Here is a 17,143-nt window from a genome sequence, read left to right as displayed (position 1 = left end):
TCAAAATAAAAAAAGTGTCAGAAGCATAACTTGAACTACGAATAGCAATATTAAATATGAAAATTATAATAATCTTAGAAAGAAATGAGAGTTTCAATGACAATGGCTCAATGATGAAATTTCAATTCAGTGATAAAGTTTCAATGATATTTAAAATACTGATAAGAGATGAACAATAGGTAAAACTTAATGATGCATCTCCTCGATAACTGCACAGTAATCCAAGTGTACCTGACAAAAAAAATGGGAACAGAGCCTGAAGCAGTCTTTGAATTAAAAGCATGAAAAAGAAAAGTGTGCTACAGAAGAGGTATTCCCAATACAGTTTGTGCAAATTAAGCATGGCAAAAGCAGATAAAGAGGGGAAAAAAAAAATAATCACTTAAATATATCCAAATAGGTTTGTTAAAAGGCTATTCACCAACAGGATGCTGTTTGTTGGCTTTAATAGCAAATAAATATTCTTATAAGAATGAAAACATATCTCAGATCTTCAGAAAACATATCTCATATGACACTCAAAAGTACAGCTATAACTTCATACTGTTTTTTTCAAGGTCTTTAATGATGACTCCATGGGCAATGTGTTATGCACCAGATTTTTTTTATTTTTTTTTTTATTTTATTTTTTTTAATGATTTCTTTTCCTTGTAGTTACTTCAAATTTACCCTTAATTTTAGCAGGCAATTCATGATTTTCTAATCGTGACAGAAGTTCTACTGAGCAGATTTTCTCCTTAGCTGATATCTGTGGGACTCTCTGACTTTTTAAATAAGCTACTTATAATAACTCCACTGTCAATGTATTTCAAAGAGGTGACCAGTACAGGAGGCCCCACTGGGAGTAATTTGGAAGAGTAGATTTCACTAGACAGATACTTTGCAAACTCTCCTGATTACACTGAAGTGTTCAGAGTTGAACTGCATAACAAAATCCCTACAGTTCTGTCCCTGTGTGTCATTTTTTTTTTTCCTCCCATCTTATTTTTTTGTTTATTTATTGACCTAAGATATTCTGTAGATCCTGAAGTCTAGGATGATCAGAATGAACTTGTCATCCTATGATACTGACATCAGTAAAGGATATTAATTAGATATGAAGTATTTCATATCTGTTAGGTATGAAAAATTTCTCTTATTGTATCACGAAAAGAATTTCATTGCATAACTTGAAGCTTGCAAAACAGAAAATACTTCTTGGATTTCCAGTATTTGTGAAGTATACACATTTTAACTATCTGATTCTACAGCACTTATCTGTATGTAGGCAAGGGTTTTGTTTTCAAAGTTTTTGTAAGGGTTTGATCATTTTATTGAGATGTTTGGAAGTTTCTTTGAGGTAAAGCTGTATTGCTCTTTTAGTTACCAAAAGATAATTATGTTCACAGGCACAATACACTGAAGAAGGTGAAAACAAGTTTAACAGCATCCCCACTCTTCCAATCTTGCCTTCTTGCAGACAAATTAAAATCCAAAGAACATTCTAAGAAAGTTAATAAACCTATTATATGATTGCAAAGTTGGAAGGATATTCAATTTCCTAGCAGGTTGACCTTACATGGTTATTACTTTGGGCCATAAAAGAATTTCACTTATGATACATAAACTGAAGGGAACTTTCTATATTCTACTATAAACTTAATCTTTCTGGAAGTTCTCAAGTAGTGCTTCTGGAGTAGGAGGAGGGTTCAGGAAGGGAGCCCAGAAGTTGCATGGCAAACTGGGGAAAATTACAGGAGCTAACTGATAAGCTAGAATTTCAGTGTCAAGGAAGATATACAGATAGAAGCATATATATATAAAAGGTATGTAGAAATGAATGCAGGAATCATTATGGCTGCTGAACTCATAGTATATTAAACATTGATTCTATTGCTCATTGCTATTTCAGAGTAGTTACTTGGAGAAGTTTAAGTTTGTGTGGATGTTTACAAAAATCAGTGTGTCTTACACAGTTGATTGCTGCAACTTTCCACTGCTGACAGTGAAAATGTCAATAAGATATATCTCACCAATTTGTCAGGGGAAACTTGTTATCCTTGCATGGTGGAATCTGAGATTGCTAGCACTTTATCTGTGAAAAAAAAAAAAGAGTAATGCTATTTCTAATATAGTGTCAATGCAATTTTTCTTTTCACAGAAAGGGGCTGAAAATTAAACTTTCTTAAGAATGCTGAAGTACTTTGGTGCCACTTTGGCCATTGAAGTATAATAACATTCACGTTCTTGCAAGAAGTCTATAATTGCTATACAGAGAACATGGTTGAATTTATGATATGTAAAAGTTCATTAAATAGAATCTATAAAAATCTCTATAGAAATATTCTCCCAAATGTCAGAGGTATTTCATTTTTCCCAGGAAGGAGTTGCCAAGATTGAAATAAAGGCTAAAGAGGTGATAGCAAAGTCTCTGAAGTTAATAACTATATGAATTGTGCGAGGGAAATGATTGCCCCACTTTAAAGAGCTCACAGAAAGAAGCAGTTTTTAAAAAAAGAGAATTCTGAATAACAGTGGTAGATACTTTGAATGGTAATGTAAAAAAGAGGAAGTAATGATTCCTATTTGTTTTTAAATTAAAGATCACACCAAGAATCATGAAATTGGAAGGGACCTCAAGAGATCATCGAGTTCAACTCCCCCTTCCTAAGTAGGTACCCTACAATAGGTCACACAGGTAGGTGTCCAGATGCCTCTTGGACATCTTTACAAAGGAAACTCCACAACCTCTCTGGCCAACCTGTTCCAGTGCTCTGTCATTCTTACTGAAAAGAAGTTCTTTTGCAATTTTTTTAAATGGAATTTGCTGTGTTCAGGTTTGAGGCCATTGCTCCATTTTGAGGAGAAATACACAAGATGAGCAGAGTTAGGAATCAAGAACAGATTCTTCTTTGTAGCGTACTCAGCTAGAGAAGACTATTACAAGAAGTATTGGTGTGCACACATGTTCCTATGTGTTCACGTGTGTGTTCTTGTTCCTACATGTTCCTGCTTCTCTCCCACACTTACGTGGAGGCGCATGAAAAAGGTAGCTTTTATTTCCAAGTTGACTGACTTGAGTATGTCTGGTACCTGAAGATCTTATTATTCCTTTTCTTTGCTCGAGAGTTGGGTAACTAGGTAGGCCTTCCAAAGACAAGGATTTGGTCTCTTGTTCATCAGAATATTTTAGCTCCTGTGACTCTGAAATGGTAGAAAGTGCAAAAAACATGCTAGCAGAAGAGAAGTACAACAAAATGAATGTAGAATTTGTTCCCTATGTTTGTGACTCAGTTTTGCTATCTCTAATTTAGCATTTTCTAATGTAACTACATATCTAGAGTTTATGATAATCCTATAAAAATAAAATGCATTAATTGTTAAATCTGAATGCATTCTAAGCAAGAATCTGTTTTCACAATTCCTCCCTGTTCCACTGCAGTTATTAGCAACGTTCTGCGGATTTTGAACTGTTTTGCTGGAGAACAAGTATATAATCAGCAATGTTGAAACCAGGTTGTAAATTGGCTGACAAAATCCATGAGCATTCCATGATTTCAAGGATTATGGCAAGCACTTTATCAGTATACTACTATTACAGTGAACTTGATGGGCTGATCCCCAGAATTGCTGACATGGCAATCAATGAAACGTAGAAAGAGCATCTTCTGACACTATGCAAATATATAATCTTTTGCCCTTAAACAGAATTACAAACAATTTCCTTTTGCAATATTTATGTTTATAATGTAACTTGTTTTCCAAATGAATTTTTGTTGAAAATCTCTAATGTATTGTGAAGTACCTCACCTTTATTACAATTTGTATTTCTGAGTCAAAAGAAATATATGTACAGAAAAATGCAATTCAAAATTCAATAAGAAGAGAAGCAGAGGCAAATCTACTCTCAAAGGTCATATTCTGGACTCTCCTACTGCCTTCAATGGACTCAACAACAGGCAATTTAGAAACTCCCTTTATACTCTATTTTATAACTTCCATTCACCATGAATCGGAGTCGCTATATATAAGCAAAAATGTAACTTCCATTACATATTTTAAAAAATTGTTTAAATTAGATCAAGTTCAATTCTAAAACAAAATTACACAGGACTCGGGAAAACTAACTACAGTGAAGTTTTCCATCTGGGTCAGATTAAAACAGTAGACGGAAGGTCTTGTAATTTGAATGCTCCATCTCAAAAGTATGCTGAGAGAATATCTGTAATCTGCATTTATGTAATTCATTTTAGCTAGGAACCCCAAACTGCACTTACAAATATCTACTAGCTGTGTTTGACAGTGATTCAATAAGAAAATGATCACAGAGGGACTGTTTAAAGCCACTGAAATGAAGTAATTTCCAAGATGTGATATTGTCTGCCTCTTTACCTGATAATAACAATATGAAAATTAAAAAAAAAAAAAAAAAAAAGCATTATTTTTTCACTGTATTTTAAGGTTAATTCAAAGCTTTTGTTCTACTAGGAATAATCTTATTTAAGGCCAGGCTGGATGTGGTTATGGGCAGCCTGATCTAGTGGTTGGCAACCCTGTGTATGGCAGGGGGGTTGAAACTAGATTATCTTTGAGGTCCTTTTCAATCCAGGCCATTATATGATTCTGTGATTATAAAAAAATGTATTTTGGTAAAACTTTACTAAATCATTGACAATATATAACTGTGCTGGTTAATAATGTCCTAGGATGAGTAACTAGTGCTACTAAAAATTCCTAAAAAATATTTTCATCAAGATTTTTTACTAACATTTGCTGGATCTCACTACTTGCACTCTCATTTTGTTAATGTAGTCAAGCATAATTATCCTCTGAGATTGGGAATCCTCAAAAAGGTAAGAAGTAATGCATTTTGTAGGAAGAACATCCAGTTCAACTTGTCACCTGCACTTTTGTAAGCTAACAATGCAATCTATTTTATACATCCATAAACAAATACATAATTTCTATATATGCATATTAGATAAGTATGTGAATACATATACACAATTAAATAGAATTAAACTGGCTACAATATACAGAGGCATAAAATTATTAACAGATGAAAATACAGGAAAACATAAAATAGTATTCAAGGTCTGTGGTGATCTATCATCTGTATGATCCATGCAGCTAGTTTCCAGATTCCTTTAGTCCTACAGCAAAAATAATCTGTGTTATTTACAGTGCTCAGGAGTAGAGAATTCATTGCCCCATGAATCCTTTCCGTGGTTAAATAACTTTACTGTTATGCATCGTATTTCTCTGATGCAATGAGAATATGACATATTATGCTATGAGGTATTTTGTAGAACCAAAGAGAAAAAAGTGGGATATCTGTCTTTATATGTACATGCTAGTTCTCTCCCATCTTTCTCTTTCACAGTACAATTATATGAGGGTACCAGTTCCACTGGAATCCCTAGTATGCCACTCCCCAAGCCTGTGAGGCTTTTTCTCTATGAGTAACAGTGTTCCTAAACCTATAATCATAACCATTCTAACATTTCAGACCCTGGGAAGGAGATGATGAATTTCCACCATTTCCTTCTTTGACATTTACAACATTATTCAGCACTTCTAATTCCAAGATTATGGAACTGTTGTAAATCTGAAATGATCTGTAAAAACAAGGCAGGGGCTCTGAATACAAATGTGCCCAGTTGCCCCACAAATAAACAGAGAAATGTAAACATATACAAAAACATGTCTGTGTGCAAGTTTATGTTAAAATCTTCCTCACCGACTGAAATCCTCATCCATCCCACTGCCCCCAAAAAGCTGGATGATAGCAAGCAGATATTCAACATATCCTTACATTACTAGGCCTTTTTTAAGAAGGAGATGTCACCTTGTATATTAAATATCATGCATATTTCTGTTTAATTCCAGGATTATTGCTAAATATTGCCTCTTGAACCTTTGATAAATGCAGCTTTGAACAAAAATTGCACAATTTCACTGAGAAGAATACGTTCTTTAAAGAAGCTGCTTGGAATGCAATGCTTAAGGCCTGTGAGTGTTTTCAAATTTTGCAATAAACCTTTGCAGGAAAATTATTCAATCATAATGGTAAGATAAATTTTATAGTCTTGCAACAATTACTCATATCATATGCCTGTGCTATTTGTTATTTAAACATTGCTTCTTGAAATAAGAGCTGTTTAAAAATTATGGGAGACCAAGAAAAAGGCGTTTTCAACTATATTCTCTGTTCTCAGATGTCTCTTTACTGTGAGATTGAGTTGGAGTATTCTAGTAAAGTATTTTCTCCCAAGGACTTTGTTTTATCACTTCAACCTTAACCATTATGCCCAGAAATACAAGCTGTATGTTACTCATCATTAAGAAGTTGAGTGTGACACTTCACAGCCTTGTAGAATAAGATTGGAAATTTTCTGTTAGTGGAGAGGAGAAAATCCAATGTTTGTAGCAAATCATAAAGCCTTTCCCATCCCTAAAAATTCCAATTCATGAGATTCTACAGATTTATCATTTTACATGTAACTGTAAGTTGCTTTACAGACATTTTCCTTTGATTCATACTGCCTCTCTGTCGCAGCATTACAGCATCAGGCTCTCTTGGCCTTGCTTCAAAAGTGCTAACTAGTTCCCCAGGCTCTTACTGGAGCCAGCTGGAGTTGGAAATGCTCAATACCTCTGTAAATCAGATAGATTGTGTCTAAGACTAAGGACATAAAGCTATGTTATTCCTCATAACCTTTTCTCCGAAAAGGTGTTCTAATCACATAAACTGAGGTATCCCCATGGGTTATTTCAAAATATTTTAAAATGTTTCATAACAATTTTGTGCTTTTCTTTTTACTAGATCTATGTACATTTGTATATTTAGTAGTTACAAGTTTCAAATCTTTGGGGTTAATCTATGTATACCATAAAAACTCTGAGTGTAATATGACCAATTTAAATGCAGATTTATGTACTGTTCAGTGTTTTCAGCTAGACACAGTTTTAGAATGGAGAATGCATGTGCATGCAGTAGTATGCAACTCTGTCGGAGAATTTTTGGAGGCCAAATATACAAATAGCTTATAAAAAAGAAAAAAAGAAAAAGAAAAAGAATAGAAAGTGGAAGAATAAAAGAGAGAACAGCCACATAAGTGGGGCATTGACAAGTCTACATTTCTTTAAAAATGATGTTCCAAAAGCCTCTGAGGCAGCCGGGCAGCTGAAATCTGAGATGATATACCAGTCATTTTGTACTTGCTGTATTTCTCATAATCTCTGTGCTGCTAATATTCACTGCTGGAAGTGAAGGACACTGAGCGAGATGGGCAATTCATCCTACTTGGCTTGTTGTTACTTCAAACAAACAAGCAAAACTAGGTAGGCCATCATTTCCTGCTGTGCTTTGAAAAAGGAAAGACTTGAAAGCATATCCAAGTAGCTCTGTAAGTGTGGTGGACTGGTGCTTCCACCTCCGGATGTTGACAACTGAGTTGAAGCAAAACATGTCTCTACAGCCTGCTTAGTTACTTGGAGCTCCCATCCTGCTCTTTGCTCTCGGAAAGCGAGGGTTTTTTTGTTTTTTTGTTTTTTTGTTTTTTGTTTTTGGTGTGTGTGTGAAAAACAAAAAGAAACAAAATTCAAAACCCTAATGCTGTCCCAGAGAGACAGACAAAAGACATGCAGCAGTGGCTGCGCTAAAGAAGTGAAACCAAAGGGCATTTGCTGTCAGAGCATTGGGAGGGACTCCCCGGAGGAGCGCTTTCCCCGGGAGGCGCCGCCGGTGCCGCTATCGCTGTCGGTGCCGGCAGTGGTGACTGTGCGGGTGGAGCTGCCGCCGCTCACTGCCTTGCGACTGCGGCAGCTCTACATGAAAAAGCGACGACTGAAGGCGACGTTCCTCCGGTGCCCTACGCGGATCCCTGATGGCAGCAGGTGGAGGATAGAGAAGCGGTCCCTACTGCTGCTGCCAGGGGCTGCTGCCCTTCCCTCCCATTTCGGAGAAGAGGAGCACGAGCCGTAGCTGAGCGGAGGGTGTAGTTTAACCCTGAGCTAAACGGGAAGGTGGTGGCTGGGTGTGGGTTAACTTTGTCTGCAACCCTGCAGAACTATGCGGCCCTGGGTGGTGTGTGAGAGCCTGTGGAAATGGGGCTCCGCAGAAGGGCTGAGTGCGTTCTGAGGAGCCGAAAAGAAGGAAATTGCTGTCCTATCTGTCAGTGTTTCCCAGCTCCCCTGCATGCTCATAGGCACACACACATGGAGATGCAGGAGTGACCATCTGGAAATGTGGCAACATTAACCTACTGTTACTCGCCAAACCATTTCCACTTCAGGGAAACAGTGGGGAAGGCTGTCCGTCAGGAACCCCACAAGTCAAGAAACTGGAAGGGAATCACTGGGGAGGAGCTGCTGGATCCTGAAGTGATCTGTGACAAAGTGGAGTTGGGGTGGGAATGTGGGAGAAGAGGGACTCCAGAAGTGCTGGAAAGAAGCAGGGTATGCTCTTTGCTTGCTAAATGTTCACACATGATAGATACACATCATTTGGAAATCCTGTCTGTTTTCTCATCACTTCTTCTGTCCATGAGCCATTTAAAATTTTACTGCTTCATCTCCCTTTTATTTTGAAAGCTGCCCTTATTCCACTTGTCACAACTGCAATGGGGGAACAGAGAAACAGCAGCAGACAAAGAATGAGCATAGCTTTCTGCTGTCTTGGACTGACAGCTGCACAGAGGAGATGGAATGGTCTGGTGATCATTTTGTTTGGCTTCCTCTGGTTTGCTTCCACAAACAGATCACAAGCATTTGTAAAATTTGTTTTAGTGAAAAGAACTGCTAAACTGAAAGCATGCCGAGATCAGTGATTTCTCCCCAAATCCAATGAGGTGAAGCTCACTAAAGCTGCCTGCTTGGTTTGTGCCTATAAAAGATCTGCCCTGGACAGTGAAGGTTTTTGCTTGCTGCTTCTCCAAGTTTGATTCGTATCACCCATTTCTAAATGATACTTCATAATTCTTCCAGGGGGTGGAAGGTAGGAAGGGGGAAGGAGCTCTCATAAGTGTCTGAACATCCACTGGGAAGAGTACAGCAGTCACCCTCCCCTGCAGCTGTCCAGGAACTAAGCTAGTTGGCACTTCCTTGTTTTGTTTGTTTGTTTGCTTATTTGGTTGGTTGGTTGCTTTTATGCCTTCTGTCACTTTTCAAAGGGACCGCTTCTTTGCTTTTTTAATCCGTGTCTATCCAAGTAAAATTATGGTGAAGATTGTTCCAAGGCATAATGGGACACTGTGCCAGCAATTTGAAGTTTTTATTAAACAGCTGTAATTCCTTATTATCATCCCTTCACCAGCAGTTGACAATTTACTTTCTCATTCTTTCTTCTCCATTTTCTAACCTCTTCCAAGTACTGTTGTAAGATTCCAGCAAGGCATGAATTTGCAAATAAACATGAAGAAATTCTGTGTCTATAAGAACATACACAAGCATAAGCCCGCAGGGAAGACAGGACAGTGGTACAGGTATGGGTCAAGACTGCAGAAATGGTGTCAGAAGGCTGATAGAATTAGGAAGGGCCTGAGAGGTAGATACCAAAGAAAACTGCAGAAGTGGTCTGGAGGACAGAAATCTCAACAGCAGCTTGGGTATTACAGTATGATGCTGAACTACGCAGTAGAGGTGATTAAGCAACCAAGGGTATGGATGAGAGCTTGCATGAGTGGGGTGTTGTGAAATGGCCTTGCCAGACAATGTAGAGAAAACGTAGAAGCCGAGGACTTGGCTCTCAACATCTGGAGTGTTTTAAATGGGCATGTATTCATTCATTGTTTGCCTCTGCCAAGGTTTCTGGGAGCAGGAGCTCATGCTGACACAATGGGAATGTAAATCAAGGTAAAATGTATTCATCCACCAGAGCGGGGAGAGAACTAAATATAAATGCCCAGAATAGATGCAGTGCTGCAGTGAATCTAAGCCAGCTCTATGGAGCCTGGCTGCCTAAAGGAGCCCTAGTCCAGGATGTGAAATCCAACCTACCAAGTTCCTAGCTGGGAGGACTCCCAGTCCGAGGCAAGCCTGTACAAACTGCAAGACTCAGCATCGGGGAAACTGGGAAACTCAGGTCTTAGGAAGGAAACGGCTCCACAGTCTTCAAACTGTATACGGACAGTAAAATAAAGGGTCATTTTTGCAAAGCCCGCTTTTTTCCGCTTTTGGGGGGCTGCTTAAGTGCTTAATACCAGCTTTTGCCGGCAGTACCCTTTATTTTATTTTATTTTATTTTATTTGGTCCCTCTCTTCCCTACTCCAAGGGCAAGAGAAGAGGGTTCTCAACAGGTGCTGTGGAAACTTGCACCGTTCCCATGGCCATAGCAGCACGGGGAGAACCTCCCGAGCCCTGAATTTTGTAGGATGCTGCCGCCCTGCGACTCGTGCTCGAAAAGCAGCTGCTTCGGCTGCAGCCCCGGAGCCACCCAGCGCCTCCGCACCGCGCCCGCTGCGCGCCTCGCAGGCGCTGAGCCCGCGGCTTGCGAACGAGAATGTCTTAATGGAGGACGGCGGCGAGGGGAGGCAGGGGGAAGAAATCCCCCAGAGCCTCGGAGTGGGTTTGTTCGCAGACCTCAGCAGCGGCTGCGTCCCATCCCAACAGACGCAAGCGGCGAAAATGCTGCCTGTAATTAAAATGTGCCATTAGCATCACAGGCAAGCACCTCCGCCTCGGATCCCGTGTCAGGATAATGTAAAAACCCTCATCCCGGCCTCTGTGCAACACGAATGATCTTTTCCATGAGATGCAAATTGGGGGACAAGCAGCTGCGAAGCACTACAATAAACTGTTTCATCCAAGGCAGAGCTAGCCGGCAAAGGCACGCCTTTGAAAGCCCCCCCGGCACATCTCCTTCCCACCCGTGTAGGCAAGCTCCGTAGGCGATAAGCAAGTGTAAAAACTCGGAAAGGATCGATAACGTCTGTAAAATATTCTAGGAGAATGCGAGTGTGACAGGGAGGAGGGATGGGGATGAGGAGCGGGATAAAGGGGTGATTAATCAGCTATTAATCTCTGGCCACAAACAAGGAGAGATTATTTCGGGTAGGCACAGACGACTGTGGGGAGTTGCAGAATAAATCCCTTTACTGAAGGCACGCGTGTTGCTATCAGCACTCCACTGCTCAGTGATGCCCATGTAATATTGACGGTGAACATTATTTAAGCCACATATTTCTTTCCTCTATATCAATTCCCTTAACTGTCGAGAAGCACAGACTTATTGGAGATATTTATGCCGCTAACTAGCGGCTTTCTTTCTGCCCTCCTTTCACGAGCCCAGAAGCAGGAAGGAAGCAAAATACCCTCCTTCCTCGACAAAGGGACAAAAAAACCCCCAACCAAACAAGAAAAAAAACCAACCCCAAGCCCCAAAGCCCTGCGCACAACAGGGAAAGGGACGAAAGGAGGGGCGAGAAAAGGTGTCGTTCTTTGCACCTAGTGGCAGACCGTGCCTTAAAGGCTGAATTGCTAGCGTACCTTTCCGACAGACAGGGAGCTCTGCATGCATACAAACAGCGTGAAGCGCATTTCGGGCTGTGAGACGGCTACGCACACGCTGAGTCCTCCGTAACTTTCCCCACGCAACGGGTTAAACTAATAAGTGCATCGATACAGGCATTCCTGCAAAGAGCTCGGTTGCTCTACCGAATATCAGAAATGTAGGTAATCCCTCCACAGCACCACCACCATCACCTTAAAAAAGTCACCCGGTGGGATCTGTTTGAATATACACTAGTTACAGGCTATATGAACCAACTCACGTCTCCGTTTGAGCATACTGCAAGAATATTTATTGAGCCCGAGCTCAGTCACTGCATTGAACGCCAAGCCTGGCAAGCAAATACATTTCCTATCTCCGAAAAGAGATCTGAATCAACTCATTCTTTCCTCCTTCCTTTAGCGATCATTTATATTTCCATTGCAAAGTGCCCAAGGTAAATATATAAAATAAAAGAGAAACATATTTTAAAATATACCTTTGCATTCAAAAAGGCGAGAGCTTGCAACGCCCTGACCAAAAAGCAAAGGACCCCTAAAAATACACCCCTTGAATGCTACCCTACCTTTCACACACGAAACCATCAATAAAAAGACGAGGTTCCAAAATGTAAATCCACTTTTAATCTCCATTTTCTTCACCAGGATGAAGTCCAGCCGGCCACATTTAGTACATCCCCTTTCCCAAAAGTCTGCTAATTTCGATTCCTTTGCACGAATTTCCCCTCTGCAGATCCCTTTCATATTATTCTGGAGAGCTCCTAATTCCTATTCCTTGGCCAGGCGCAGCAGAGTTGTTGCTGTTGATGGTGCGCGGTCACAGCTCGGAGTGAATGGTGTTTCTGGGATACCACAGCAACCTTGACGAGGACTCAACCATCTCTCCAACGGGGGCACAAAGTCTCAGCTACTCTCGATCGTGTCTTTTCCTTCCCCCCACCCCCCGCTACCCCAACTCCCTGCGCAGCCCAAACCCACCACAGCCCTGCTCCTTACAGCATCCACCAGGAGCCACGGGAGAGCATCTTAAAGCACAGACGCTCTCTAGAATAAAACTCCAAACAATATTTGCAATTGAGATTCTCCCCCCGCCCCCCTGCTCCCCCAAGAGGATCAATTCTGCCTAGGAAAACGCCTCGAGAAATAGCAATGGCGAGGTTTCGACAGCCTCCGGAGGAGCCTCCGGGAGCCGAACCGGCGGGGCTTGGCCATCCTCCGCGGCTCGGGAAAACAATCACTGCCTCGTTATTAGGAATTCACGTGCGGTGCTCGGGGCTGTCACTGTCACCGTCACCGACACACACACACACACACACACACACACATACATACACACGCGCGCGCGCCTCTGGGCACACACCTCACACGAGAGCATGTGCTGCTCTAAGGGGGATTTGCAGACTAATTGCTCTCCGCAGAGGCGTTAATTACAAAGCGGATCTCATAGGGGAGGCGAAGGGCTCACGCCCGCTCCCCGAAGACAGCGGTCGCAGCTCAGGGGTGCCATTGCCGCCGCGGGCGAAGCGGAGAGGCACGGCCCCGTGCGGGAGAGAGAAGAGGCAGCTCCGCGGGGCCGAGCCGGACCGAGCCAGGCAGGGCCGGGCCGGGAGGGGGGTTGGGGTGGTGCGGCCGCGGCTCCGCCAGGAAGAGCGATGGCGCCACCTACTGGCCTTGCTGTGGGGCCGCGCCTCTCCGTGGGGGCTGGGGCGCAGTGCGGGGGGAACACGGGGAAGGGCGGGGGGCTGCGGGAGCCGCTCTGCTGGCTTCTCTCGGCTGCTGGGCGCAATGAGCGCGGGAGGTGCGCGGGGCTGCAGTGCTCTGCGCTGTGAGGAGCATACACACTGGGGAATGTGGGCGGGCGGAGTGTGCGGGTGAGTGTGTGGCAGTGCGGAGGTGCTCCCAGTGTGCGAGTGCGTGTGTACGTTCTGTGTGCGAGGATGCGCTGTGCACGCGCGTGTGAAATGCCCGTGTCCTTCTGTGAATGCTTGCTTGTAGCTTTTTCTGTGTGTGTGTATTTGGGTGTGCATGTTTGCGCCGTGTGTGCGTGTGTTGCTGTGTGTGCAGTGTGTTGCTGTGTGGGTGTGTTCATGCTCAATACGTGTGGGTGTGCGTGAGCCTGTCTGTACACGTGTGGATGAGCGTGTGCAGTCAGTGCACCTCTGTGCATGTGTTTATGTGTGTGCGCAGATCAGTGCCTTTGTGTGACTGTATTTTGTGTGCGCATCTGCATGTCAGTGTGTGAATGTGCATGTCTCTGTGTGTGCATACATGTTTGAGCAAACTTTTTTTCTGTGTGTGTGTGTGTTACTGCATGTGTTCTTACATCTGTGAATGCATATGTGAGCACATGCTTTTGTCTTGCACTTGTGTATATGTGCATGCACATGCGTATGCGTGCTTGTGTATGAGTGCACAGATATACTCTTAAGCGCTGGTATACATGAATGTATGAATTGGGAAATTTGGTGGGCACTCATGAAACATGATTATTCATGTGTGACCATTCCAGGGTTTGCACTGCCACATACATACACAGTGGTGTGGTTTTTGTATGTGTATGGAGTGTGTGTGTGTGTGTGTGTGTGTGTGTGTGTGTGTAAAGGTATGCCCTGATTCAGAACAGTTGTGAGCAGGCACTTGGATGTGCAGCTTTTTCTATGTATTTGTAGGTTCATATATGAATTTGTATGAACATGTATTTATCTAACATATGGATTATATATGTCCAGTAGTATAGCAGAACCATAGAAATAGAATTGGAGGAATGTGGAAGAGTCATGATTCATTGCTAAGGCAAGATGAGAAAGAGGAACTTTGCATTACAGTGAGTGTTCACCTGTGATTACAAGAGGAGCAGTATGTGCCTGTCCTCCACCCTTTTTTACTTCCATGCCCTTTTTTCAGTGGGACCATCAGCCCTTATTAGAGACTGGCCTCACAAATGGCTTCCTGCACTTGTCTTTGTAACTACAAGACTATGCATAGCTGCCATGAGGAAGGTACAGCTGAAGTTATGACATTAACCAACTGTATTGGATCCATACTGGTTTGTCTATTGTGGAGAAACAAAAATAGGTATTTTCCCACCTTCTTTAATGTCCACAGCCTTCTCTTGCAGACATGTATGTCTTGGAGAGTGACTGATAAAACTGAATCTTGGTTGGGCCTGTTTCCTTCCTCCAAAGTAGTCCAGGAATGTGGTTTCACAGGAGTTACATGCCCTGTGGTACTCTTAAGGGCAGTGCCACATTAGGACCCAACAAGGCTTTCAGGTTTGACAAAATATCAGTAATTCAGTGCATTAGGTAATATGAGATGGTGAAAGCCATTCTGTTCATAATCTACTCACTGCATTTTTTAAAGGAATTCCAGTATATCACTCATTCCTATACTTGAAACCAGAAGCCATTTTCCAAGCATTTCAAAATGGAAGGGAGAATTGTGCTTTCAGAATATCCTGGATGAGCTCACTTCTAGTATTTGGCTTTTTTTTTTTTTTTTTTTTTTTTTTTTTAATGTTGTTGCAATAAAATTCTGCCTTTATGTCCCCAAGATTTTCCTGATCAAATCTCTTTGATATAAACATTTTAATATTTGTAGAGGAAATCAAATCAATCTTGAAAATTTGGACTTAACAGCTATTTCTAATGATGACATTGCATTGCTCAGTACTGCAATACATAACTTCTTTAGGAGACATGCTGTTAGAGATTGTGTCTGTTTGACTTTCAGTAAGATTTAACCTGTGAGGTGTCATCATCATCTCTGAAAATGAAATTTTGGCTAATAAGTCAAATGTTAAATATGAACAAAGATACCCATATAGTTAAAAATAGGATGTCTAAAGCCATGCTAATTTTGAAAGACCCTTAAGTTTCCAAGTCATTTAGTTACACTAAAAAAAAAAAAAAAAAAAAAAAAAAAGAGTTATGCTCTTAAGGCAAATGTTAGGCACATTTGATATAATGTTAATGCTAGGGATTTACTTATATTTCTTTATAGGAAAAGAAACCCAAACCCTTGAATGCTGTAATGTTGCCTTCTTACCTGTGCAGTTTTATTGTTAAATACTAGCATCCTTTAACTTTTTGAGTAATTCTGGGTTCAAGCTGTGGATTATGCAATATTTTCATATCCATATCACATTCCTTTCTTCCTTCCTTCTACATTTCCATTTTTCTTTTTCTTTTTCTTTTTCTTTTTCTTTTTCTTTTTCTTTTTCTTTTTCTTTTTCTTTTTCTTTTCCTTTTCCTTTTCCTTTTCCTTTTTCTCTTTTTCCTCTTTTTCTCTTTTTCTTTTTCTTTTTCTTTTTCTTTTTCTTTTTCTTTTTCTTTTTCTTTTTCTTTTTCTTTTTCTTTTTCTTTTTCTTTTTCTTTTTCTTTTTCTTTTTCTTTTTCTTTTTCTTTTTCTTTTTCTTTCCTTCCTTCCTTCCTTCCTTCCTTCCTTCCTTCCTTCCTTCCTTCCTTCCTTCCTTCCTTCCTTCCTTCCTTCCTTCCTTCCTTCCTTCCTTCCTTCCTTCCTTCCTTCCTTCCTTCCTTCCTTCCTTCCTTCCTTCCTTCCTTCCTTCCTTCCTTCCTTCCTTCCTTCCTTCCTTCCTTCCTTCCTTCCTTCCTTCCTTCCTTCCTTCCTTCCTTCCTTCCTTCCTTCCTTCCTTCCTTCCTTCCTTCCTTCCTCCATCTCCTTTCTTTCTCCTTCATTCATTCCCTTGTTCTTTCTCCTCCCTTCTGCTTTCAGTCATTCCCCCTCCTTTGGCATGGTCAAGCTTATTGATCATTTGGGTACCACTCAAGGATGAAAGTGACTTGGCAAGGACCATTAAGTCAATCACTATGATTAAATACTCTGAAGAATTCTAAAATGTGCTGAAATCAGAAATGGGCAGATACTTAAATTTCTGACTTGTCAGGAACAAGAATATCAGCACCAGTAGTGGAATATGTGTGTTGGAGATCTGACAGTGTTGGTGCTCTTTTGTGCTATTATTGTTGGATGCTTAGTAAGGTAAAATTAGGGTGTGATTTTACAATATTATATAGTTATAGTATCTGTAAGCAGGCACTCATCTCAGAATCTCTAAGAAATGAGTACACCAAAATAGTTTCATGGTATGATGTACTACAACTGATATTCATATTTCCCCATTTCATAGTTCCTTGTTCTCTTTGCCAAAGCAGAACAATTTTAAGTTTAGGTAATTACATTACAAATTCCTCTTACATTTTCAACTGGATTTGTTATTCTCCACTCTTTGTCATATACTTTTGTGTAAAGTAGCTTTATTTTGTTAAATAACTCCTACATTTTGCTCCCAAGTAACTTTGCTCTAATTGCAGATAGACTGATTGCTTTGCTTTCAAAAATGCAGTGAGATCTTCTGTGACAGATAATACTGTGAGTAATGTGATACACAAATGCTTGCAAGAACTGACATCATATACATGCATGTTTTAAGCATATAGGAAGTGATATTCAAAAATGTTTAATTGATTTAGGATATAAATCTCCTTCACTCTTATCATACAAGCATTTTGAATGTTTTGACCTAATGCAGAACACAACATGTTTTAAATTCCTGTCACAGGCTGTGTGATGATAAGCCCAAATATGATTCAGTTAGACCTAAATATGGCTCTTAACAGCCTACTAGTCTGTCTG

General features: G+C 40.8%; 1 protein-coding gene across 3 annotated transcripts in view; it reads right to left on the bottom strand.

The window, feature by feature from the left end:
- The window catches only part of CSMD3 (CUB and Sushi multiple domains 3), a gene marked incomplete at both ends in the record, with an annotated part of 527,537 nt that extends 515,305 nt beyond the window's left edge, over nucleotides 1–12,232 (bottom strand). For all 3 annotated transcript variants that reach the window (XM_079533061.1, XM_079533062.1, XM_079533063.1), the window contains one exon: nucleotides 12,055–12,232. In XM_079533061.1, coding sequence (XP_079389187.1) covers nucleotides 12,055–12,232 — 178 coding nt within the window. The remainder of the gene's footprint in view (nucleotides 1–12,054) is intronic.
- Between the last annotated feature and the right edge of the window lie 4,911 nt (nucleotides 12,233–17,143).

Source organism: Tetrao urogallus, assembly GCF_951394365.1.
Source record: "Tetrao urogallus genome assembly, chromosome: 3".
In the NCBI taxonomy this organism is placed as follows: domain Eukaryota; kingdom Metazoa; phylum Chordata; class Aves; order Galliformes; family Phasianidae; genus Tetrao; species Tetrao urogallus.
Note: the sequence above shows the minus strand (reverse complement) of the source record. Positions and strands in the feature narration are given on the sequence as shown.